Source organism: Miscanthus floridulus, chromosome 4, assembly GCF_019320115.1.
Source record: "Miscanthus floridulus cultivar M001 chromosome 4, ASM1932011v1, whole genome shotgun sequence".
Classification (NCBI taxonomy): Eukaryota; Viridiplantae; Streptophyta; class Magnoliopsida; order Poales; family Poaceae; genus Miscanthus; species Miscanthus floridulus.
This window is the reverse complement of record NC_089583.1, coordinates 74,682,072-74,708,590: the sequence shown is the minus strand read 5'-3', so window position 1 is coordinate 74,708,590 and position 26,519 is coordinate 74,682,072. Positions and strand designations below refer to the sequence as shown.

The 26,519-nt window shown below is 53.3% G+C and overlaps 2 protein-coding genes and 1 pseudogene across 2 annotated transcripts; 1 reads left to right on the top strand and 2 right to left on the bottom strand.

Annotated features, from left to right (window-relative positions):
* Nucleotides 1-321: 321 nt before the first annotated feature.
* Nucleotides 322-984, bottom strand: LOC136551743 (uncharacterized). Its single transcript, XM_066543284.1, has one exon. The coding sequence runs from the start codon at nt 868-870 to the stop codon at nt 595-597; it is 276 nt and encodes a 91-aa protein (XP_066399381.1). The 5' UTR covers nt 871-984; the 3' UTR covers nt 322-594.
* A 9,798-nt stretch (nt 985-10,782) lies between these two features.
* LOC136548653 (putrescine hydroxycinnamoyltransferase 1-like) lies at nt 10,783-12,373 on the top strand (annotated as a pseudogene).
* Nucleotides 12,374-23,322: 10,949 nt separating this feature from the next.
* LOC136548652 (uncharacterized) lies at nt 23,323-24,844 on the bottom strand. The gene is made up of 3 exons (XM_066540099.1): nt 24,672-24,844; nt 23,883-24,174; nt 23,323-23,793 (listed from the first exon to the last, which is right to left on the bottom strand). The coding sequence occupies exons 1-3, from the start codon at nt 24,842-24,844 to the stop codon at nt 23,371-23,373; spliced, it is 888 nt and encodes a 295-aa protein (XP_066396196.1). The 3' UTR covers nt 23,323-23,370.
* Between the last annotated feature and the right edge of the window lie 1,675 nt (nt 24,845-26,519).

Genomic DNA, 26,519 nt, shown 5'->3' with positions numbered 1-26,519 from the left:
TTTCAGGAGTGAGTGCCTCCTAGAGGTTTCCCTGCAAGTGCTAGGAGGATTGTATTCATGAATCATGAAGGATGGCTCGAATCCATGAGGCAGACCACACGGCTTGATCAGCTTCGGTTCTTGGATGAGACGGCGTCCTTCCTGCAAACCATACAGGCTTGGTTTCTGGCATACAACGTGCGCCGCAACTCGAACATTGATTTGGATGTGATTTGAGCTCTGAAGGTTATCCTTCCTGGCGCGAAACCCAGGCTCATGAACAGAGCAGGAGAAACAAAATCGTACGGGACCATGTAAAAGAAGACAGCAGAGTCTCAGAGAGAACACAAGGCCAAAACATGGCAACCTCTCATGTGTCATCATCATCATACATACAACACCAAGAAGAAGACAGGATATACTACCACCACAGACCACACATATATGGCGATGCTGCCTACCGTCGTCTACTAAGCTCTGATCCCATGTCTGCACGGGCCGGCTCACAGGCACCACGACTGAACCACGCTCGCTACGCCTAGGAGGTATCTACAACCGGCCGAGAACCGCGACGGATGCTCGGATACAATCCAAGCAGAGGGCTGCGAGGCGCTGCTACTCCCCCACCGGGACCGGGATGGCGCTCCCGGCACGGCGGAGCGGCGAGAGAGAGCGCGGGGCTCGCCACGCCACCCCGCCGGCGGCGGCGGGCCTGGTCTCCAGCAGGCGCAGCTTCAGGAGGCGCTCCCTGGCCTCCTCCTCCTCCTTGATCCGCCGCACCTGGCTGTGCACCAGCAGCAGCACCTCCTGCTCCTTATTGACGCCCGCTCCCGCTCTTCCGGCAGCACCTTGCTCTTTCTCCTCCATCGGAACAAACGCCGATCTTGCCATCAACACACACACAGGCGATCGATCAACTAGACGATCGAGGTTTCGTTGAATCGGTCACACGGTACCTACGAATGGCTCCTCCGACTCTTTCTTCCTTGCTGGTGACTCGGTGTCTCGGTTGTCGCTATATATAGCGCTGGAGACTGGAGAGGAGACGAGAAGGTGAAGGGCTGCGAGGCTTGGGTTTGGCTTCTCGATTTTTTGGCACGAAAGCGATGGATGGCCGAGGAGCAACGAGGAGACGTGGGGTGGCTTCCCAGCAGTCGTCCGAAACAGAGTTGCGAAAGGAACGCCACGCCGAACCGTCTCCAGGCTTTTCAAGGCACGAATTAGTTGTGCAACACTAGATTTCCCCCCTCATCTTTTCTTTCTTTTCAATTTTTCTTCCAACAAAGTTCCTTCCATTGATTTTTGATTGACGCGTCATAAGCACGGAAATCTGCTTCATTAATACAGTTTTTTTTATTTAAAAAAAAGCTGAAATCCAGCAAAAGTTAGTGGAGGTTTGCGTTATGACTATCCACAACGAGGTGGATGGAGGTGGTGAACAAGTAGCAACAAGATAAGGCTCGGCTTCGACTCCGATGCGTTTGGCCATTTCCCTGCACTTTCATGAGCGTGTTCGGCTCCACTCACGCGGGCACGGTTTACATAAACAGTATCCTCCAGACAGAACAATATTTTTCTTTTATAACAATCTAGTCGGAACGATATTTTGGCTTATTAACCGACCAGCCCAACACTCTCGTAGAACGCGTGGCGTGATCCATAAGCAGTGTAGCTAGCAACGGGTGTTATCCTCCTAATAATTAATTAACGTGCTCTCTCACTCCACTTTTAATTTGCACAGTACGACGCTCTTTTCAGAAGTTGTCAATGCAGCAGCGTCTCTCGTACTACCACCACTACTTTTCGTGTTGACTTGGTGATCTCTCACGGTCTCATGTTCACAAAGACAAAGATGCCCGCTCAGAGGGACGGCTTCCATTGTTGCTTCTTCCACGTAACTAGGGTTCAGTTTAGTTGCAAAAAAATTTGTAAAATTTTTCAAGATTCTCCGTCACATCGAATCTTTGGACGCATGCATGAAACATTAAATATAAATAAAAAATAAAACTAATTACACAGTTTAGACAAAATCCACGAGACGAATCTTTTAAGCCTAATTAGACTATGATTGGACACTAATTATCAAATAACAACGAAAACAGTTATAGTGTCATTTGCCAAAATTTTCGGATCTAAACAAGCCCTAGATAGCAGCGCTACTCGGTTTCCGTACTAAATCCGGCCGGTAAGGCAAGAACTCTTTCAAACACAAACGCGGTGCACTTGCTTCAGTTTTCTGCATATATATATGGACCGGGAATCCTTACGCACCGTATGAATAAACTTTAACAACCCAGACTGAAAGATCGAAGAAAGAACTGAGAAAAGATTAACTGGTTGAAAAGGAAAGCTTTTATCAGTTGGCGGCATATTAGTTCAGATCAGTTCAGTTTTGTCTACTTTACTCATGTTTATATTCTCATTCTTTAAAATTTCTAGAGGGGTCTTAATACGATAACAGAGTATATCATGTTTTTTTTTGGGGAAAAAACGATAAGCACAAAAAGATATATAGATTAATCAAAGTGACACTTCTTTGTCACCCAAAGGATCAAGGTGGGATGGGGATGGGAGATTCACATTTTTTTTGGTGAGCCTAACAATGAGATTGGCAACTAGTTCTTAAACTTAGGAGTGCTTTAAAGTAAACAATGGTACACAAATCAGGTTATAGAAAGATAAATATTTGGAAAACCAGCAACTAAAATAACAGAAAATATGACATTTGAAATTATCTTTGAAAATTAAAATTTTCATGTGGTTCTTACAAAAGAGGTGATCCAAGGATAATCTTGCTATAAGGAATTAGAAAAGGGAGTAAAATGTGCTGTTATTTTTTATGTAATGTAGAAACCATCTGGTGCATCTTTTTTTAATGTTCATATGCTAAGTTTTGTTGGTATGCTATACATATTGTGTTTCGAAGTACACCTCCACTGAATATAGAAGAACAATATATATATAACCAGAAGAACGCCACGTGCGTTGCTGTGGGAATCGCAGATGAAATTAAATCAATTATATTTACTTATATGAATGAATAAATATATAATGCATGTGAGTGCACATTGATGTAGAAAACTAAATATATGTTAGTAAATGATGTGGCTTGTTGATGTCAATAGCTTGAATGAAGACATAGTTGCATATGCTAGTGGAATGTTCTAGTGGATGATAATGTGGATAGCTTGCATGGCGAGATAGAATGCTAATGAGGATTAAAAATATAAGATATATAGCTCCATCCTAAATTATAAGTCCCTTTATCTTAAAGAGTTAAAGTATCTCAAGTTTGACCAAATTAATTTATATAATAAAATAATAACATCTATGATATCAAATAAGTATCATTAGATTCTTCATTAATTGTATTTCCATAGTGTGTGCCTATTTGATGTCATAAATCTTTATAATTCTTTTTTATAATTTTGGTCAAACTTGAGATGTTTTGACTCTTTAAGAAAGTTGGAATAAATTGTAATTTAGAATGTAGGGAGTAGAATATAGAATATCGGTTATGCTCCTGAACGGACGGTAAAAATGTTTTTTGCAGCCGGTTTGTGAAAAGACCCGACAGTGGCCCAGAGCAGATCCTAGACTAAACTTTAGTCCTTATCACATAAGATATTTAGATGTCAATTAGGAAGACTAAACATGAGCTAATTATAAAACTAATTGCATAAGCCATGACTAATTCGCAAGACAAATTTATTAAGCCTAATTAATCTATAATTAGCATATGTTAACTGTAGCATCACATTCGCTAATCATGGACTAATCAGGCTTAATATATTTGTCTCATAAATTAGTCTTTGTTCATACAATTAGTTTTATAAATAATCTATATTTAATACTCCTAATTAGTATTAAACATCCGATATGACAGGGACTAAAGTTTAGTCGCTAGCTACCAAACACTAGAACATCCTCACTGTTTATTTTGATAGAATAGACAAAAACAGCTATTTGATACAGTGCATTGAGAAGCCAGAGCTAAAGTCGTCCTGAGCTTTACTAAATGGCCCATAAACACATGCATCACATAGTTCACTGTTCTGGTTACTTACAACTCAGAGGTCCTATTCGCTTGTCTTATGAGCCATACTATTTTAACGAACGAATATTGTTTTTTTCTTATATCAAATCAGCGAATAGTATTTTTAGCCATTGCTTTTCAGCAAAGCGAAACAGGGCCAAAATCTCAAATGCAATTCTAAAGTGCAGACACGGTCACACACTCACGTAGACGCAGTTTAATAATCCAGAATCTCCTATTCACTCCCATGAAACAAAATCAGAAAAGGTAGCAAGGCGGTAAAAAACAGGAAATATGAAAAATGGCTTAAAACACTTTTTTTGTCCCACTTTACGTTTTTTCACCATGTTTCTACTTTCTGTAAAAAAAAGTACGAAAATAAGATGTAGAAAATGAGACGAGACGGGAAAGCCATTTTCACCTCTGATCCCGTTCGGCTTACCTGGAAGTCGGTTTGTTCGGTTTTTTTTCAGCTAAAAAAAGTGTTTTCTCTTAAACAATTAAATCAGAATAATATTTTCAGTCAATTTTAACCAAATTTCAACAAACCGAACGGGCGGTATGGTGGTCAGACACTCGTACTGTACCACCAGTTAAGCCCGAATCAATACGTGTGGAGCAACGGATGCTCCAAGAAGCTTTACTTGTACTATAACCGTCCATGCCAAATTGAATAAGTACATTTCTTTTATATATATAGATAAACATTAAAATTAAAACCTTTATCTAAGAATCAATTACTCCATTCACAATTTTTTGAATAAGACGAGTGGTTAAACTTGGATAAAAAAAAGTCAAATAAACTATAATTTAGAATGTATTTAGTAGATTCGCGACAGGTTCGTGTTGAAAAGCTTTTTGCCGAGAACCAAAAGAGCGTGGCGGATATGCCGCTGCGCGGCCGCGCAAACTCACCGGTCACGGCAAGACGTACGGCGTCCGCGAGGGACCAAAACCAACAGGGCCGGCCGTAGGGTGTGGGTTCCCCCTGGTCACTGGTCACAGTTTCACGCCTGCCCCGGTCGACACGGCCGTCGAGTGCATCTTTTTTTGTATCTGATGTCTCGGAACTGGGCGCGGCGAGCCGAGGCCGGTGGCGCCCTCTCGTGTTAGCCACCTCGAACCAGCAGCAGCAGGCACGTTACGCCTACGGAATGGACTTCGTCGCATTTGACTTTTGTTTAGGCCGTTTCGTAGGTTACTGGGAAGAGCAGTTTTTTTATCACTACTGGGAAGAGCAGTTGGCTGAACATCCAACTGACGATCGATAGGGCTTGGCTCGTCCCGGAACACACGGATGAGCAGCAGTTTTCGCCCCTGTACCCTTCCCACGGTCTTCTCCTAGGACTAGCAGGCCACTGCTGCTCAGGACAAAGGACGGCTCGGGTCAATAAGCGTGTGATTGGTTGCTCCGGCATTGGTGATTTAGGATGAGGGCTCTGTGCAGGCTCTTTCTAGCCATGATGGAAGCATATAAGTGGGTGTGTTTGGTTGCATCCGAGTATAGGATACCAGATGACCTGCATCGTGTTTGGTTCTCCTTTTGCACTGTTTTGGTGTATGAATTGGTGATTTCAGGTCTTGTTTGGTTGACCGCATTGCCTCAGGTCTGAGTACCCATGTATGAGTTTGGTGTGGTTACCACCAGCTATTGCAGAATGAAGAACAATAGAAGAAAACAGAATAACTTTGCCTTAGTTCAACAAGCTTGGCATGACAATGACCTTGGAGCTTCTAATGGCATAAACATGACAATGACCTTGTTGCTTGGTCATGGATGTCTCACATGGTTTGATGACAGCCATGAGAAGCATAAGCAGAAGATAGAAGAAACAATGCCCCAGTACATCACAAGTCCAAGGTCATCAATGTGCATAATCCATTACTTAAATTGGCACTGTTATCTTCATAGGAATGAAAATGATCTCACAATTGTATTAGCCTCAGTCAAAAAAATGGTTGACATCATAAGCACAAAAAAACATAGGCCTCAGCTAATGTAAACTAACTTATGATCATCTTGCAAGCTAACTGCAATTATCCCAGGTGACAAATAAGAACACAAATTGCTGAGGCAAGTTCATGGCTCCTATGGAAGCGTGGGACACGTCCATCCCAGCCATCCGGTAGGCATACCTACAACAGTTGCTTTGGAATGGACGTATCCCACGGTTTGATGACAAGTATGAGAAAACACAAGAAGACAATAAAGCACCAACAGAAAGAATACCCACAGCCACCTCAGATTGTTATAGTTTACATCATCGGTCAAATAGGAACTCCAACAATAAGAATAACAAGAACAATAACAACATCTAAAATGTCTCAGATCAACTAAGTGACAATCCAAGGTATTTTAGGGCTCAGATCAACTAAGTGACAATCTATCACCCGTTGTTAATGTCTACACCACACAGATCAACAAAGCCTCACATCCATCACCATGGCTCCTATGCTATTCCAAACTAGGTGCAACATTGGTCAGACGGCAAATGGTTCTTTGTAGCATCAGATGAGATCAGTGCTACACATCAAAATACTTCCTATAACATAAGACAGTTAGCATGGCTATATGCAAAAGGTGGAGAGGTCAACTCATGTGCCTCTAAGCAAAGTAGGTTGTGCTCAGGTAGGTCCTAAGCCACAGGATCCTATGAACCTCTGTCATCTGAACAAAGCAAAGTCCCTCAGCCTTGTTCTTCAGCAGGTAAACCAGGGCAAACATGAGTGCCTCCTATGAGTACCCAGGGCAGTCCACAACACAACCATAAAGATCCTGACGCACCTCATTATGTTATGGAGTCTTGAGGGCATCTCCTATAGACTCCACAGCCTTGATCATTCCATTCATGAGGTCTATTTCCTCTGGGGCAAGCTTCCTTCTCTTGCCACCCTTTCCTCCTGGTCTTTGGCATTATAACCCTTAGAGCCTTCCATACCAGAAGGAGTTCCCTTTTCAGAATCAGTCTCTGTGCCATCTAAGTCAGTGATGTCCTCAATGACATCAATATCACCTTGGCCAATGTTAGTTGGAGTACCCAGAGGCTCATTTGAGCCCATTGTATACCTGCCTGTAGCCTGGTTATCACTAAAGATGGCCTCCATCTGAACATAGTTCTCTTTTGGTGTGTTCAAGAACTTAGCATCAGCAGGATAATCCTAGTTAGTGAAACAGATATAACTATTAGACATAGGGGAACAAAAGAAAAGAAAAGGGATAGCTGAGGTGTTATCTAGACAGTTTTCTAACCTTGGTGTGGCCAAGTAGGTGTTCATCATCAAGTACTATCATATGGTGGTCCTCATCCCACAGAGCACCACACAAATCCTTGATCCTAACAATCTTAACCCACCTTTGCCTCTACTTTCTCAAGTAATTGTAAATCTGTTGGGTGCTCACATTGACCCCCAGCAAACTTAGAGACCATGAGTGCAACCTACCTAACATGTACCTCCTTGAACCCTTTCTCAGTTTTGACCCCCTACCCCACCAAATCATGAAACCTCCTTAGCATGAACCTAGACTAGACAGGAGTCTAGTGCATAGGGCCATTGGGCTAAGGGGCTGCTTGGTTGCCATCATCAGCAGCAACTACCCCACCCTGTTCCACCACATTGTCCTCACCACCAATGTTAACAACCTGGTTAGGCATATTGTCCATTTTCTATCCACAACCACCGTAACATTGAACAACTAGTACGTAAGGAAAATAAATTGCATGATATGAAATATAAGTTCAATAGATCAAATAGCCAGAAAAGAAATAGGTACTACATCATTGCAAAGTGTCATAGGTCTCAGTTAAAATACAAGTTCCTTCAATGCTACTAAATAGTACACACCATGCCACTACACCCTAGAATTCCCCCTGTTTTGCCACATTTGTGCAGCCCATGCCTCCCTCTATTGTGCCTAGGTACCATTGTCAGGGACATGATCTGGTTGTGAGGCATTGCCATTGATGTTAGGAGTCCATATGGATTCAATAGGCACATGCTCGTCCTACCCATGCCTGAGGATCCAATTGTGAAGAATACAATAGGCAAGAACAAGCTTAACTTGGGTCTTGTATGGATGGAAAGACTTGTTGTCCAATATCCTGAATCTATTCTTTAGAGCCCCAAAAGCCCTCTCAACTATTACTCTAAGAGATGAATGCCTTAGATTAAAAAGCTCTCTTTGATTTTGAGGTCGGTTTGAACCAAACTCCCTTAGATGGTACCTTGTGGCACGAAATGGTGGTAAGAAACTAGGCCTCACTGCATAGCCAGCATCGACAAGATATAATTTACCTATAAATTAGCAAATAGGAATATGTTTTAGTAGTTTCATTTAGGATTAAGCAAAGTGTCAATGTTTTTTTGTGGGTTGGATGATACCTAGTAGCACTCTAAGGCCATCAGCTCTTTCAAGAGCATTAGACAAGATAAGAGCATCATGTGTAGATCTCTCCCAACCAGCAAGCACATAGGTGAATCTGAGGTCAAAGTCCATGGCTGCCAACACATTTTGTGTGATGGTGTGCTTTCTACCTCTAAAGGCAGCTTGCATCTTCACAGGCACTCTAGCTAATACATGAGTACCATCAATTGCTTCTATGTAGTCCTAAACCAACAAAACATAAGTGCAAGTGAACATTGACACTAAACTGGTAATGAATGAGACCTATGTATGACAAGTTATGGATACCAACCTTGAAATAGGGGTACCACCTTCTGCTCCCAAAAATTCTAGGATGGACAATCAATTCATTCCTCAGCTCTCCTATCGGATATAACACCTTCTGAAAGAACCTACTAATTGTCTCTGTGGACCTCCTGAAGGTGTGAAGGTGAGGTTAACCACCCTAAACCTCTCATTGTGACCAACAACATGTAAGAACATGGCTACTTGTTCTTCAACAGATTCATGTATGCTGTCAGTGACAAGCTCTCTACTACGGAAAATGTCATAAAGTTAGAAAAAAGGGGCCCTCTTCATTCTAAGAAGGTTGACACAGTGCACATCATCAGATTCATAGATGTATCTAAGGTTGTTCATCCTCTGTTTGTCCCTGTCAGCCAAGGGACCATAGATGACTGAGCGTGGATCTTCAACTCTCCTCCTAAACCACATGAAAAACAAGCAGCCACTGCAACAACCACAGCAGCGGCAGCCCTATGCCTAGCTTCAAAGGTCATGTCTACCAACATGATGGAGGGCAACATTAGAAAGAGAGCATGCAACATGGGTGTGTACTGCTTAGCAAGCAAAAAATCAGACAAAATAAACTATGAAAGACGCGGCTGCCACACCAAAGGGTGCTCCTCCAGCGTATACTATTACACAATCAACATCACTGACCTCTAGGCACTTTGCTCAGTGTGTACAACAAAATATGCATCAGCATGTACAAGATCTACACAAAACATGAGGTATAAACCAAATACGAAGCATCATGTATAGATTTGAGCTAGGAACAGGTAAATCAGGTATAGCATCGCACAGATTTGAAGATGTTAAACAAAGAACCCTAATTTCTTAGCATTTTAAGCAAAATCCATCCAACAAATCAACAAAATCGACACTGAAGAAGGAGGAGGGGAAGAGCGTAGGTGGCATATACCGTCGAAGCGCCGGAGGACCGAGAGAAATCCACCGCTGAGGGTCACCTCGGTAGGGCTACTGAGGTCGAGGAGGAACTAGAGGGGAGTTCGCACCGAAGCTATGACGGAAGGAGAGGCGAAGAGTGAGGGAGGCAACACTAGCCGCGACCCGCACGCACGCTTTATGGCTCGGACGACCTCATCTCCCGCGCTCTGCGCAAAGGTTCCCGCCAAGCACCGAACGAGCCTACACCGAGAGGGAAGTGAAGATCGAGAAGACGGCGCCGTCCGGGATGGAGGAGAAAATCTGCACGGGAGGAAGCATGAGAAAGATATGAGTAGGGCAACCAAACACAGACGAATGCACCAAAGGATGCGGAATGGGCCATATGACGGTCCGGTTCAGGCAACCAATCACGTCCTTTGACGGTGGGTGATCGTGACAGCCAACCGCTGTTAAGATGCCGCACTCCAAGCAGCCGAACATGCCCATTTTACTAGTTTTCACCGTCAAAAGATCCCTTTCGTTCATCGAAAGCAGAAAGACGATCCGTCCGGTTCACTTATCTTATAATCCGTTTTTTTTCAATTAATAAATAATATTTTTCTCTTATAATAAATTATCCAGCAGTACTTTCAGGCTCATCAATCGAACCAACAGGGCCGATAGTAGTACTAGTACGAGTTCATGCACACGGGCCACGGGGACAACGCGAGGCTGCTGGAAGCGGTTAAGATGGGGAAGTTACTAGTGTTGGGCACGGGAAGGCTAGCTACAAATCGGCCAAAACGCTCCTGAGTAGGATGCCAAATTTGCTCAAAATTTAATGATACGAAAGTAAACTGCGGCGCATGATATTGCAGAAAATGAAGTATAAAATGAAAAAAAAACTCCTTGCCACTTAGAACCGTCGTGGGTCCTGTTCCGTGATTAGTTTCTGAGCTGATAAGTTCGGTTAATGCTGGTTTACTGTGAGAGAAAAATAGTATCACCTGGCTGATAAGCTCTGGCTGAAACAACAAGTGAACAGGCTGATGATCCCAAGTGCCACCGATCTCAGCCAAACAAAAAAAAAAAAAACAAAATCCTTCCCACGCCATAACTGTCGGGATAGATTGCGACGGCGATGCTGATGTGTCGAATCGATCAGAATCGCCGCTGCCGTGGGGCCGGCACCGGTATGGGGATGCCGCTACGCCACGACGAAGCGCCGCCCGTCGTTGATGGATGCCTGACGGTGACAACGAGGTTTATCGCGGCAAGGTCCTGGGCGTGGCCGATGTTTTCAAGATGTTTGCAAATTGGCCTAGCGATTGCTGTCATGATGCGAGCAAGCTTGATTTGGATCCTCGGGCGGTGGACTACAACGGCCAACCGTTATGTACAGAGACTCAGAGAGAGACAAGATAAGTGTGTGATTAGAACGCGCCTTTTTTTTATCTTACCATCATAATGTTTTTATTACTAGTAGATAAGTTCAGAGCTTGGTGGCTGCAACTTGCAAGTCAAATCCACCTTTGGCGCTCCGAACAAATTGGGACCCTCTTTGAGCGCCCAATTTTTGTTATTTAATAATGGAAGAAATATACGATACATTGAACAATTTTAATCTGCTGTCTGGAAATCCGTTTTGCATTGATCTGCTGCTTTTGGTGGGCAGATCGATAAACAATTAAGCTGGTGTGGTGTGAGTCAGAACATCATTCAGAATGTAATGCAAGTGTAACCAGGAAAAAAACTGATCTTTGCAGGTGACCTTCCTCAAGTGCGGCGGCGTGGCCGTGGGCACGGGCATGCACCACGTCACGGTGGACGGCGCCGGCGCGATCCAGTTCATCCGGACGTGGACGGCGCTGGCGCGCGGGGAGTCCCCCTCGTGGTTGCCGTTCCACGACCGGACCCTCCTGCGCGCGCGCCCCCCACCGCACGTGCCCTTCGAGCACCCGGTCTACTCGCCGGCGTACCTCAACGGGTCCCCGCGGCCCTTCGTGACGCGCGTCTACACCGTCCCGCCCAACTTCCTGGCCGACATCCGGTCCCGGTGCGCGCCGGGGGCGTCCACGTACTGCGCGGTGACGGCGCACTTGTGGCGCGCCATGTGCGTGGCCCGTGCCCTCCCGGCCGACGGCGAGACGCGGCTCCGCGTGCCCGCCAACATCCGGCAGCGCCTCCGGCCGCCTCTCCCCGCCACCTACTTCGGCAACGCGATCGTGCGGGACCTGGTGACCGTGAAGGTGGGCGACGTGCTGTCGCAGCCGCTCGGGTTCGTGGCGGACCGGATCAAGCGCGCGCGGTGCCCCGCGTCGACGACGCCTTCGTGCGCTCCGTCGTCGACTACCTGGAGCTGGAGTCAGAGAAGGGCAACAGGCGGCGCGCGGGCAGTTCATGCCGGAGTCTGACCTGTGGGTGGTCAGCTGGCTGGGCATGCCCATCCACGACGCCGACTTCGGGTGGGGCCGCCCCGGGTTCGTGGCGCCCGCGCAGATGTTCGGCAGCGGCACGGCCTACGTCACGCAGGGCTACGACAAGGACGACCCCATCAACGTGCTCTTCGCGCTCGAGCCTGAGTACCTGCAGACCTTCGAGAAGACCTTCTACGGGGAGTGACCGTGAAAGCCATGGCGAGGTTTATAGAGGAGTCGGGCTGTAGAAGCCTAGAAGGGAAGAGCTAGTCCACTGTGGATGCGATGTGATTGTCAGGCCGTCGTGGTAACTACCATCGGTTCGTGTGGAGAGTTGGTCCATGTGCATCTGCTGGGGTCTGTACTGTACTGTGATGGTGCTGCAACTCAATGCTTACTGTGACACTGATGTCTGGGTGTCTGTAAGTGTGATAAGGTGCTTGGTTCCAGGTTTCTTAGTATGCCAAGCTCCTGATTGGTTTCTACATGCGCTCCTAAAATTCCTATCACATCGAATGTTTAGACACATGCATAAAGTATTAAATATACACTAATTACAAAACTAATTATACAACTTGCGACTAATTTGCGAGACGAATTGTTCAAGCCTAATTAGTCTATGATTTGATAACGTGGTGCTACAGTAAACATATGCTAATGATAGATTAAGTAGGCTTGAAAAAATCGTCTCGCAAATTAGCCTCCATATATATAATTGGTTTTGTAATTAATCTATATTTAATGCTCTTTATTAGCATCTAAACATTCGATGTGATATAAATTTTAGGAGCGACTAAAGAACCAAACATCCCCAAGTCACCAAACACATTTTGTTCTCTACATAAAAACTGAATGACAAATTGAAAATGCATGGCTGGAAAAGGCATGTAGTTTCGGGTACCTGTTTCTACTATCTTCCACGTTGTGTTTAGCCAACTCACTAAAATTCTACTACATACACATCACTAAGGCCGCGTTTGGTGCCGCTCCTAGGGCTTGCGCTCAGCTACCTGTGTATCACTATTTGGCACTGTAGCGGTTAGGAAAACAGCTCCGACTCCTTACGCGCTGTCTCTAGAGCTGGAGGAGCCACACATCAGGTGCTCCATGCGGCTCCGCTACGGTAGTGGCATAGTTGCAGAGCCGGAGCCGCGTTGAGCCTCTCCAATCGGGGCTAAGGCTTTTGCATATTGTACAGCTGCTTGGGGAAAAGATTGTTTGGGTATTTGATTGATGGGCATAGTCGCCTCGCCGGTCGCCGCGTTGGTGCGCGTGGCCACAGGCCCAGAGCACGAACTAGCAACGGGCAGCCTGTTTGTTTGACTGTGGCTGTCGTAAACGATTGTAAATTTTCAGCCGAAACAGTATTTTTCTCTCACACAAACCAGTCAGCAGTATTTCTTCACGAACCAGCAACGATACGAACCAGCCAACCGAACAGACCGGCCTGGTGTACACACGCTCGGCTTTCATGGGCCGTACAGGCTGCTATGAATGTGATCACTGATTAGGCTTCTGTCCCGTGTAATGGGCCATCGGCGGGAGCTCTCTCAACTAAAATAGTCTGGGCATATGATAATTGTTTGGGTAAATGGTGTTTTTGCTCCCTTACACATATGTGTAATTGTGATTTTGCCATCGTTTTTCTAACTTTGTGATTTTGCCCTTAACTGTAGCAAAGTTGTCGGGTACCGCGAGAAGGGGTACCCCAAGCAAGACCCAAAAAAGCAACTGCTTACACTTCGTAAAGATCGGAACCAGCTAAACGCTGCTGGCCTCGGCCGATTCTCCGACTCGCCCGAGGCTCCAAGGGCCTCGGCCGATTCTCCGACTCGCCCGAGGCCCATCGCCGCGGGCCTCGGCCGATTCTCCGATTCGCCCGAGGCCCCCTCGTTACGGGCCTCGGCCGATTCCCCGTCAAAGGCCTCGGCCGGGCCACCGACCCTCTGTCTCGCGCAAGGCGGGCTCGGCAGCGCTCCGCCACCTCTTCCTTCTCCCGTCCCTCTGGCAAAACGTCGTGTCACGACAACTCAGCCAACTGCTGCCCCTGACAACAACCGCACGCCCGGCACAGTACAGCAGAATGGCCGATGGGACAGGAGGCAGGACTGGGCAGGGGTTACCCGCCACTGTACTAACCACCGTGACGCCCATGCCTCACTATGCTGCCAACTCCTGCACCGAGGACAATGCAGCGTGGGAAGCCACATCTGGGCTACTATAGCCTCGGGATCAGTACCCAAGGCCAATAACTCCCCCCAAGGACCTCGACAGTTTGCTTCACGGGCTCGGCAGCCTGAGGGTCCATGACCACCGAGCCCCCCGCGATGGCTCGGCCTCGGCATAGCCGCTGACCCCTACGACGTCATTACACGGCAACCCGCACGTCGCCCGCCATGTCCTGCATCAAGCCGTACTGGAGCCCCACGACGCACAAGACCGAGTACGACCAGCATGTCACTCCCGCACGTCCCATCGAGGCGCTCAACCACTCCGACAAATCACACGACGGCGCAGTGCAGCGACGTGGCAGACCAGGCGTCCGTCACGTCAGCACCCTGCCATCCACGACGGGACTGTGCAAGGGTTACCGGCTCCTGTGCTGCCTAAACTCCTGCACTAAGGACGGACACGACGTGGGGAGTCAGAACCGGGTTCCTGTGACCTCGGGGCCAGCGAACCGACCGCTCCGCCCCGCTCGAGACCCCCGATGAGCCTCGGATTCCGCCTCGCCCGAGACTCCCGGTAGGGCCTCGGGCGAACTGGCCATGCTCCGCCTCGCCCGAGGCTGGGCTCGTCCTGCAATCTCGTCACCTCCGCCTCGAAAGTCACTCTGGCAGGCTATCGCATCCAATTAATGCACCCAGCTGCCCTCACTATGAAAGCCACGATCTGCAGTATGCCGCGACAGGACAACGGTCAAATCGCCTTTTTACCATCCCTTGCTGACGATACAGGGCACCGTATCCTGTAGACGCATGTTCGGCACTGTCCCGCCCAAATCAACTATCGACGATGGCCGCCCAGACCTCACATTGCCACCCGCTAAAGGCCTCGGCACAGCAGGCCTCGGCACAGTGGGTCTCGGCCTCAGCGCGATAGGCCTCGACACAGCCTACTACAGCAGCCACCAGGCCTCGGCATTTCACCAAGTCAACAAAAGTACAAGAGCGCAGCATGTCGTCGGCCTGAAGACCATACCGACTAGACATCGACTGGAACTCCCACGACGCCATACTGCTTCAGGGAGCGGAATACGTCAGCAAATAGTAGCCTTCTCATGTACCTCTCGCTTCCTCCTTGTAACTATAAAAGGAGGTAGCCAGGGCCATTTCTGGGGGGGGCAGCAGGACAAACACACCGATAGAATCACGCACTTCCACGCCGCTTGGGAGCAACGTCCCAAGCAGTTCGCATCACCCTCGCCGAGACCTGGGGCTGGCTCCCTCTCTCACTCAGCTTGTAACCCCCTACCGCGAGCACTCCGGTGCAAGGAATACAAGATCAATCTCTCAGACTGGACGTAGGGCCTCGACTGCCCGAACCAGTATAAACCTTGTGTCTCTTTGCATCACCATCCGGGATTAGGGACACGCAGTACAAATTCACTCGTTGGTTGAGGGACCCCCGGTTCCAAAACACCGACAGTTGGCGCGCCAGGTAGGGGCCTCTGCGTGTCAGCTTCGTCATCCTAGCAAGTTCCGGATGGCAGACCACATACGACCATTGCGCCTCGGCACCATAGTTTGGTTCGGGAGCCTAGAGTTCATGTCTCTAGGGCACGAGTACGACATGGTGCTCCTCGCTCCTCGAACCCCACCGTCCGACGACGAAGTCACGCCCCGGCAGCCCTGGCGTAGGCGGCGTCCGGGCGGCCGCTCTCGCCACGCTCGCCGGGCACGGCGCGAGCAAGGCCACCCCGACGCTACGCGAGCCCGGGGCAGCACGACACTCCCCGCCGATATCCTGCGACCAGCTGTTGGTACGGGGTCCCTGACTGGGGACCTGTCTGACCTGAGCCTGGACAAAGGAAAATCGCCGGGGGCTTACGACGATGCCCAGTCATCTAACCCCGCTCCGCCACTCCCTGAAGAACCGACCCCGGCGGGGCAGAATCTGGAGACGGCCCCGTTCCCATACCCCTTTGGGTTGAGAAATGCCGCCACCTCCTACGCCTACGCTTACGCTGCCGCTCACGAGCACCCCTCGGAACGCCGCCAGCGCTTCGCTCTCGACCTGAGCACCCACTCCGACCCCTCGGACGAGGACGAGGCGTGGCCCGGGGTGGATTTCTCCGAACTCCACAACCCTGGGGCCTTACGCCAATTCTTGGCCGCAAGCGACTACTGCCTCGGCTATTCCGACTCCGACGACGAAGGGACTTACGATCCATCCCGTGAGTGCTTCCACGTCGGGCTCGGGATGCCAACGGTGGGCGAAGAGGAAGAAGGGACGGGCACTCGTTCACCGCCCCGGGCGGGGGCGGGTGGTGCCACGCCTCCGCGTCTCGTAGCCCCGGCAGCACGGAACGAGGATCTCGTCCACGGGGGGCATCGTCGCCCAGACCTGGAGCAGCTCCGCGAGCTTCAGGCCAAGGTCGAACAGGACCGACTCCTTCTGCAACAGCTCTGGGACACTCTCGAGCAGGAGCAGCGAGGGCGCGGCGAGGGCGGAGGAGCCCGAGGGCGGGCCCGCGACGTTCATCACCGCATCAACGACAACGAGGGCGGAGAGCCACCCCCAATCTTTAACCGCGCTAGCCAGAATGTCGCAGCTGCTGCGATGCTGATCCAAGCGATGCCCGAGCCCTCCACCACTGAAGGGCGACGGGTCCGCGGAGAGCTCCGCGACCTCCTCGAGACCGCAGCAGTGCAGCAGGCCGAAAGTTCCGCCTCCCGCCGGCGCGGAGGCACTTCGGAGCAACCCACGGCACGACCTCGCCAAGGCCAGGATGCCTCGATCCGTCCCGAGCCCGCTCGCGCGCCGACGGTCAACAGGGCCCCCTCGGTGCGCGACCGACCTGGACACCAACGCGAGGTACAAGGCGACCACGAGGTAGTTGGCAGGCGACGGCGCCACGATGACGGAGCCGCCCGAGGCTACCACCCGCACCGAGGCGGTCGCTACGACAGTGGTGAGGACCGCAGCCCCTCCCCTGAGCCGCCAGGACCTCGGGTCTTCAGCAGGGCCATCCGCGTTGCTCCTTTCCCCGCCCGTTTCCGACAGCCGGCCAACCTCACCAAGTATAGCGGCGAGACGAACCCTGAGCTATGGCTAGCCGATTATCGCCTGGCTTGTCAGCTGGGTGGCGCGGACGATGATCTGCTCATCATCCGCAATCTCCCTTTACTCTTGACGGACTCGGCGCGAGCCTGGCTTGAGCATCTCCCCCCTCGCAAATCCACGACTGGCGCGACTTGGTTAGGATCTTCGTCGGGAACTTCCAGGGCACTTACGTGCGCCCTGGGAATTCCTGGGATCTCAAGAACTGCCGCCAGAAGCAGGATGAGTCTCTCCGAGACTTCATCCGGCGCTTCTCCAAACAGTGCACCGAGCTACCCAGCGTCGGTGACTCGGAGATCGTCCAGGCTTTCCTCTCCGGCACCACTTGTCGGGACTTGGTCCGAGAGTTAGGGCGCAACGTCCCGCGCTCTGCCGCCGCGCTCCTCGACATCGCCACCAACTTCGCCTCGGGCGAAGAGGCGGTGGGGGCCATCTTCCCCAACAACGACGCCAAGGGGAAGCAGAAGGACGAGGCCCCCGAGGCCTCGCCCACCCGCGTCCCTAAGAGAAAGAAGAAGGGCCGCCCGGGAAAGCAGGAGGTCCTCGAGGCCGTTCACGTCGCCACGACAGATCGCAGGAATCCCCGAGGCCCCCGCGGCCCCGGGCTATTTGACGACATGCTAAAGAAGCCCTGTCCTTACCATCAAGGCCCGGTGAAGCATGCCCTCGAGGAATGCACCATGCTCCGGCGTTACTACGCCAGGCTCGGGCTCCCCGACGACGATGAGGCCAGGAAAAGGGGCGCCGGCGAAAGGGACGGTGATAAAGATGATGGGTTTCCCGAGGTACGCAACGCTTTCATGATCTTTGGCGGACCCTCGGCATGCCTCACGGCGCGCCAGCGAAAGAGGGAACGCCGGGAGGTCTTCTCGGTCAGGGTAGCCACCCCCCGGTACCTCGATTGGTCTCGGGAAGCAATCACCTTTGACCGGGATGACCACCCTGATTACGTTCCAAACCCCGGGCAGTACCCACTGGTCGTCGACCCGATCATCGGCAACACCCGGCTCACCAAAGTACTCATGGACGGAGGCAGCGGCCTCAACATCCTCTACGTCAACACTCTGGAGCTCCTGGAGCTCGACCGATCACGGCTCCAAGGCGGTTCCGCGCCCTTCCACGGCGTCGTGCCAGGAAAGCGCACACGACCCCTCGGACGCATCGACTTACCCGTCTGTTTCGGCACTCCCTCCAACTACCGCAAGGAGGTCCTCACCTTCGAAGTGGTGGAATTCAAGGGGGCTTACCACGCCATCTTGGGGCGCCCGTGCTACGCCAAGTTCATGGCGATCCCCAACTACACCTACCTCAAGCTCAAGATGCCAGGCCCCAACGGCGTCATCACCGTCGAGTCCACGTACGAACATGCATACGACTGCGACGTCGAGTGCATTGAGTACGCCGAGGCCATCGTGGAAGCCGAGACCCTCATCGCCGATCTCGTCCAGCTTGGTGGCGAGGTTCCCGACGCCAAGCGGCGCGCCGGGGCCTTCGAACCCGCGGAGGCCGTCAAGTTCGTCCCAGTCGATCCCACCGTCCCCGACGGTCGGGGACTGAAGATCAGCTGCCACCCTCGACGGCAAATAGGAGGCCGTGCTCGTCGACTTTCTCCGTGCGAACGTCGATATGTTCGCATGGAGTCCCTCGGACATGCCAGGCATACCAAGGGAGGTCGCCGAGCACGCCTTAGATATCCGGCCAGGCTCTAGGCCGGCAAAGCAGCGCCTGCGCCGGTTTGACGAGGAGAAGCGCAGGGCCATCGGCGAAGAAGTACAGAAGCTCGTGGCAGCCGGGTTCATCAAGGAAGTATCCCATCCAGAGTGGATTGGCTAACCCTGTACTAGTCAGGAAGAAAAGTGGCAAGTGGAGGATGTGCGTGGACTACACTGGTCTAAATAAAGCATGCCCGAAAGTCCCATTCCCACTACCACGAATTGACCAAATCGTCGACTCCACTGCAGGATGCGAAACCCTCTCCTTCCTTGATGCGTATTCCGGTTACCACCAAATCAAGATGAAAGAGTCCGACCAGCTCGCGACTTCTTTCATCACTCCATTCGGCATGTACTGCTACGTAACCATGCCGTTTGGCCTCAGAAACGCAGGGGCCACTTACCAACGGTGCATGATCCAAGTCTTTGGCGAACATATCGGACGAACCGTTGAGGCCTATGTGGATGACATCGTAGTCAAGTCCAGGAAAGCCAGGCGATCTCGTCGGCGACCTGGAGGTTGCCTTCACATGTCTCAGAAAGAAGGACATCAAGCTCAACCCCGAGAAGTGTGTCTTCGGGGTCCCCCGAGGCATGCTCTTAGGATTCATAGTCTCGGAACGTGGGATCGAAGCCAACCCGGAGAAGGTCTCGGCAGTGACCAACATGGGCCCGATCCGAGACCTCAAAGGCGTGCAGAGGGTCATGGGATGCCTTGCGGCCCTGAGCCGCTTCATCTCCCGCCTCGGCGAAAAAGGCCTGCCCCTGTACCGCCTTTTGAGAAAGGCCGAGCGCTTTTCTTGGACCACCGAGGCCGAGGAAGCCCTCGCCAGGCTCAAAGCACTGCTCACCAACCCCCCCGTCCTGGTTCCGCCCACCGAGGGCGAACACCTCTTACTCTACGTCGCCGCGACGACCCAAGTGGTCAGCGCGGCCGTAGTCGTCGAGAGGCAGGAGAAGGGACACGCTCTACTCATCCAGCGACCTGTCTACTTCGTCAGCGAAGTGCTCTCTGAGACTAAGACACGTTACCCGCACATCCAGAAGTTAGTTTACGCCATAGTCTTGGCTCGACGCAAGCTGCGTCACTACTTCGAGTCCCACCCGGTGACTGTGGTGTCGTCTTTTCCTCTGGGAGAGATAATCCAAAACCGGGAGGCCTCGGGTAGAATAGCCAAATGGGCTGTCGAACTCATGGGGGAGACCTTGTCTTTCGCGCCTCGGAAAGCGATCAAATCACAGGTCCTGGCCGACTTTGTAGCCGAGTGGACCGACACACAGCTGCCACCCGTTCAAATCCAATCAGAATGCTGGACCATGTACTTCGACGGGTCTCTGATGAAGACTGGGGCCGGCGCGGGCCTGCTCCTGGTCTCGCCCCTCGGAATACACATGCGCTACATGATCCGGCTTCACTTCGCCGCCTCCAACAATGTCGCCGAATACGAGGCCCTCGTCAACGGCCTGCAAATCGCCATCGAACTTGGAGTACGACGTCTCGACGTACGGGGTGATTCGCAGCTCGTCGTCGATCAGGTGATGAAAGAGTCAAGCTGCCACGACCCCAAAATGAAGGCGTACTGCGCGATGGTACGTCGTCTGGAGAACAAGTTCGACGGTCTCGAACTCAACCACGTTGCACGAAAGTTCAACGAGGCCGCAGACGAACTGGCAAAGATGGCGTCGGCACGGACCCCGGCCCCTCCGAACGTCTTCACCAGAGACCTCCACAAGCCGTCCGTCGACTACGCCTCGGCGACGGAAGAGGACCCATCGGCCGAGCCCACCGCAGGGCTCGAGGCCCCCTCTACCGCCGAGACCCCGCCAGCCGAGCCCGAGGCGATGGCGATTGACGAAGAGCCTCCCAAGACCGACCAAGGAACGGACTGGCGAGTCCCTCTCCTTGATCGCCTCGTCCGAGGAGAGCTTCCTGCTGACAGAACCGAAGCCCGACGGCTTGCGCGACGCGCCAAGACTTACGTCCTCTGCGACGGCGAGTTATATAGGCGCAGCCCATCTGGTATTCTCCAACGATGCATCACCACCGAGGCTGGCCAATCCTTACTTCAGGACTTACACGCGGGAGTCTGCGGGCACCACGCGGCGCCTCGGACGCTCGTAGGTAACGCCTTCCGCCAAGGTTTCTATTGGCCAACAGCGGTGGCCGACGCCACAAAGCTAGTACGCACCTGCGAGGGATGCCAGTACTATGCTCGACAGACGCACCTCCCGGCCCAAGCCCTCCAAACCATCCCCATCACATGGCCATTCGCTGTGTGGGGACTGGACATGGTTGGGCCTCTGCAGAAGGCACCCGGAGGCTATACCCATCTGCTGGTAGCTATCGACAAATTCTCTAAATGGATCGAGGCTCGTCCGATCACTCAGATCAAGTCCGAGCAAGCGGTGCTGTTCTTTACGGATATCATCCACAGGTTCGGGGTTCCTAACACCATCATCACTGACAATGGGACACAATTCACCGGGCGCAAGTTCCTAACGTTTTGCGACGACCACCACATCCGGGTGGCCTGGGCGGCCGTAGGGCACCCAAGGACGAATGGCCAAGTAGAGCGTGCCAACGGCATGATCCTACAAGGCCTTAAGCCAAGAATATTCAACCAGTTGAAGAAGTTTGGCAAGAAATGGCTTGCCGAACTCCCGTCAGTCATCTGGAGCCTAAGAAATACCCCGAGCCGAGCCACGGGATTCACACCGTTCTTCCTGGTCTATGGAGCCGAGGCCATCCTCCCCACTGACTTAGAATACGGCTCCCCGAGGCTACAGGCGTACAACGAGCAAAGCAACCGCACTGCCCGCGAAGACGCCCTCGACCAACTGGAGGAAGCCCGCGACGTCGCGCTACTACACTCAGCTAGGTATCAGCAAGCCCTACGACGCTACCAAGCCCGGCGCGTCCAAAGCCGGGACCTGAAGGTGGGCGACCTAGTGCTGAGACTGAGGCAGAGCAACAAGGGCCGCCACAAGCTGACCCCACCCTGGGAGGGGCCGTATATCGTCGCTCAAGTACTGAAGCCCGGGACCTACAAGTTAGCCAACGAGAAGGGCGAAATCTTCACCAACGCTTGGAACATAGAACAGCTACGTCGTTTCTACCCTTAAATTTCCAAACGTTGTTTACATTGTTTCTCGAAATAAATAAAGAAGCGTTCTTTAATTGTTATAATCTTTCGAGGAACCCCCTTATAGACAAATCGGCTGTATAGGACCCAAGGACCGAAAGATCGTCTCAAGGGCGAAAAGGCCGGCCGAGTCGTGAGAACGGCCTATGCCTCTGGGCTACGGCAGCTCCCTCACCACCGTTTCGCCCAAAGGACAGCTTAGGTTCCGAGGAAGTTCTTTGCAGAGAGGTTGTCTATCGATAGGGGCTCGACGTCACTATAACGCAATAAGGGAGACTCGGCTCTGCCTCTGCAAAGTCGAGCCTCCCTCGGGGGCTAAAAAGGGGGAACCCCCCTAAAAAGAGGGAACCCCCCTAAGTCCCGGACACCATTTCTCAACCGTTTTTCCGAAAATTTCCACGCCAAACTCTCTCGCGCTCCGACGAGACCTTCGCAAGAAACCCAAAGACCAAAAGCCTGTCTGGAGGCCAAAGGGCCGGCCGGGTCGTGAGAACGGCCTACGCCTCTGGGCTACGGCAGCTCCCTCGCCACCCTTCGCCGAAGGACGGCTTAGGTTCCGAGGGATTTCTTCGCGATCGAGACAGAGGGCACGAACTTAGAAATAGAATGGAAAACGGTTAAGAAGCACACATACGCAAATACTTTAAGGGCCTCGACGGCCACAAAAAACGTCACGATTCGGCAACTAATTCGATCCGATTACATGGCCCCTTTTGGCCCAGGTCAAAGCTCAAGGATCGGCGGCTGGTGAGGGAGGGACCACCTCTTCTTCGAACAGCTTGGCCAACGCGGTGCCAGGTGCCTCGGCCGCCTCCAACAGCCTCACGACCTCTGCATCAGCCTCCTCGTCATCTTCTGGCAACACGTAGCCGTCGCTGACAGCCTCGAGGTTGATGGCGTAGTGCGAGGAGACGACGGCCAGGGCGCGCTTGACACCCGTGTGCAACGCCCCCCGGAGTCTCTCGCGGACGTGGCCGCTCAACGCGATGAGGCGGCTCCCAAGGGAGCTAGCTGATTGGACCTCCTCGACGTTCAGAGCCTCGCAGGCAGACCGGACAGCGCTGCGCAGCGCCTCGTGCTCCCGGACCTCGACATCCAGCGCTGCTTGCGCCGCAACGGAGGCCTCAGCCGCCTGGGAGGCCTCTTTCTCCAGATCTACGTCGCAGCAAGGGGCCAGGAGTCAAGCGCGAACCAGGACAAAAAGAGCAAATGGAACGAGGAACATGGTTCAGCGGAACTTACCCTCGGCCTTGCCCTTCCAGGCTGAGACCTCGACCCGAGAGGCCTCGGCCGCCTTGGTAGCCTCTGCCAGGGCGACTTTTGTCGCCTGATGCTCGCTCTGCTCCGCACCCAGCTGCCCGGCTGTAGCCTTCGCAGAGGCCGTCGCTTCTTGGGCCCGAAGCCTGAAGGAGTCTCGCTCCTCCTCCAGTTCCTTGATCTTGGCCACCAGAGGGGCGGACTGCTCCTTAGCCATGGCCAACTCCGCCTGAATGTCGGCACAACGAAGGCGGAGGTCCTCCACTTCCGCACTCCGCGCCGACAATAGTCCCTGGGCATCGGCAAGCAAGCCCTTCTGGCGCCGGAGCTGGTCCCAGATATCCCTCTCATTTCGCAGGAACACCGATTTCCCAAGGGATCGGGTCTCGAGCTCCTAAGGAGGCAAAACAAAAAACACACGTCAAAACACTGCGAGCGGGCTCGGAGAGAAAACAACGCGGCACGAGAGGGGAAAGTACTCACCCGAGTGACACCAGGCAAGTCCCTTTCCATGACAGTCATCGCTGTCTGCAACGACCGCACGGCCAATCGGCGATACTCCTCGAGGGTATCCCAACGCCCCCCCTCGGCGACGTCCTCAAGGGCGAACACAGGCTCCCCCTCGGGATCAGCCTGGTCCCGCCAGAAAACACGCGGGAAGTTCCACCCGCGGGGCTCGGGCCAGTAGCGGGACAAGGGCTGAACTCCCCTCGGCAGGATCTGGGACTTGTTGCTCCGCGGTACTGGCCGCCTCGACGTCCGCCAGCCTCCTTCCCTCGGGAGGAATCATCAGACGAGATTGTCTGAACCAGGGGCGGCGCCAAAATTTGCCCCGTCTCCACCTCCATCAGCCTCGGTCTCGACGGACCCGAGGGCTCTGGCCTCCGCCATCTCTACCTTGATGGCCTCGGCGTCCACCGCCCTGACGTCGGAGGTCTTGGGGGCTCCGGCCTCGCCCTCAGTGGCCTCGGCAATAGCAGACGCCCCAGCCTCCTTCGCGGCCGCCTCGGCCCCCTGTTCCTGGGCAGCCGCCTCCTCCGAAACGGCCTCACCCGACGCCGCGCCACGTCGCGCGTCAGCCTGCGCCTCCGCTGCCTGATGGGCGGAGGAGCTAACGTTCACCTTGAGCGCCTTACGGGGCGCCAAGGGAGGGTCTCCCACCTGAAGCGTCTGGCTACAAGAAAAGACACTCCCAAGGTCAGCATGCAACCAAAGGGCAAACAAGAAGCGGACTCCGCCAGGAAAGACGCTTACCGCGAACGGGGATGCAACCGCTTCGACACCGTCCGCCTCCTCTGCAACGGCGGCGGTGGTGGCAGCAGCACGGCCTCGGTGTCCACCAGCGCCAGCTGGTCCCCGTCGGGCCCCGGCACCTCCTCGACCCTTCGCGGAGATAATGGGGTCGCCCCCACCGTCACCCGCTCAACCTCCACCGTCGAACCCATCGGGCCGACGGCACGCTCCTCCGACACCCGCGCCTCGGGTGTGCCGGCCTCGGCGCCGGGACAGGCCACCACTGGCCCCAGGGACACCTCCTCCTCCTCCTAGGGGCGTCAGGCTCCTTGCCGGCGCCCCGGGAACCATCTCCCTGATGTCGGGGAGGTGTTCCAGGCAGGCCGTCCCCACCTCGCGCCCACCGCCGTCGCTCGAAGAATCCGACACCGACGACGAGGGAGACGGCTCCAAAGGGAGACCGTCGAGCCTCTGGCGCCGGCGACGGGCGTCCAGCTGTTCGCGCGCGAGGATCTTCTTCGTGCGCTTCGCCTCTTGGGCATCTTTCTTCTTCTTCTCCTCCTCGGCACGCGCCCTGTTCACGGATCGCCGCCGGGCGTCCTCAGGAACGGGCGGCGGGGAGCCTCGCACGTCTCTTATCCCCTGCGAGAACGACGAAGTAAGACAACAGACCAAAAGGGCAAAAAACAAGAAGGACGCGAAAGCCTCGACAACATCCAACTTACCAGCGAGACATACCCCCGCGACGGGCGCATCGGGAACGGCATCAAGTCATCGAGCCTCGGCTTCCCGTCTACCGCCTCCCTCACCCGACGCAGGGTCTCGTCATCGGTAAGGGCGAAGGCGGACATCTTGGTACCGGCGACCGGGTCGCTCGGCGTCATCTCGAACAGCCGCCGCCGCCGGGCCATTAGCGGCAACACCCTCCGGCGGTGAAAGGCCGCCACGACCACGGCCGCCGAAAGGCCGCAGTCACGCAGCTTCCCCAAGGCCCTCAAGAGCGGTTCCAGCCTAGGCTGGTCGACCTTGATGACGCCGTACCCCCATTTCTCCGGTTGACTCTCTACAACCCGCCCGGTATAAGGGGGAAGTCCTCCGCCGTCGTTGCGGAGGTAGAACCAGCCGTCATACCAACGACGGTTGGACGTTGACAGCTGGGCCGGGATGTAGAGGGACTGCCGGTCTTGGCGCACGTGGAGGGTGCAGCCGCCGGCCCTCTGCGCCTTCCGAGCCCCCCTCGTTCCCCCCGGCTTGGAGGTGAACGTCGCTCGGAACAAATGGAGCCACAACTCCCAGTGGGGAGCGATCCCCAGATACCCCTCGCAGACGGCGACGAAGATGGCCGCCTGCGCGATGGAGTTGGGGCTGAAATTGTGCAGCTCCACGCCATAGTAGTGCGGGAGTGCCCGCATGAAGCTATCCGCCGGCGACCCGAAGCCTCGCTCGTGGAAGACGACGAAGCTCACCACGTAACCGTCGCGCGGCCTCGGCTCCGACTCGTCCCCCGGAGCAATCCACTCCGGCTCGTCGGGGTCGGTGATCGGGCGAAGAAGACCGGCCTCCACGAGCGACTGCAGCTTCTCCTCGGTGACGTCGGACCGCTCCCAGGGATCCGCCGGGAGGATGACGGGACCACCAGCCATTGCGCGGCGGAGGACGCTGCTACAGCGGTAACCTCTCTCTCTCTCTCTTTCGATCTCTCGCCCTCGCACTTCTCTTCCCCGGCGCTCTATGCTCTCAGCGACGGCACGGAGGCAGCAAAGGCGAACGCGGAAAAGGTAAGGAGGGAGAGGGCGAGGCTGTTTGCGTATTTATGCAGGGACGAATCGAAACCACCGGGCGACGAAATCGGGGAAGTTTCCTCCAGGAAATCCGGCGCGGTTATCC

Bases quoted from the DNA above. Each gene is read 5' to 3' on its own strand.
- LOC136551743 (XM_066543284.1), bottom strand. From the start codon at position 870: ATGGCAAGATCGGCGTTTGTTCCGATGGAGGAGAAAGAGCAAGGTGCT.
- LOC136548652 (XM_066540099.1), bottom strand. From the start codon at position 24,844: ATGGGTTCGACGGTGGAGGTTGAGCGGGTGACGGTGGGGGCGACCCCA. The intron at 24,175-24,671 runs GTTGCATCCCCG...ATTCCTCCCGAG, and splicing joins AGGCGGACGGTGTCGAAGCG to GGAAGGAGGCTGGCGGACGT. The intron at 23,794-23,882 runs GTGAGTACTTTC...TTGCCTCCTTAG, and splicing joins ACTTGCCTGGTGTCACTCGG to GAGCTCGAGACCCGATCCCT.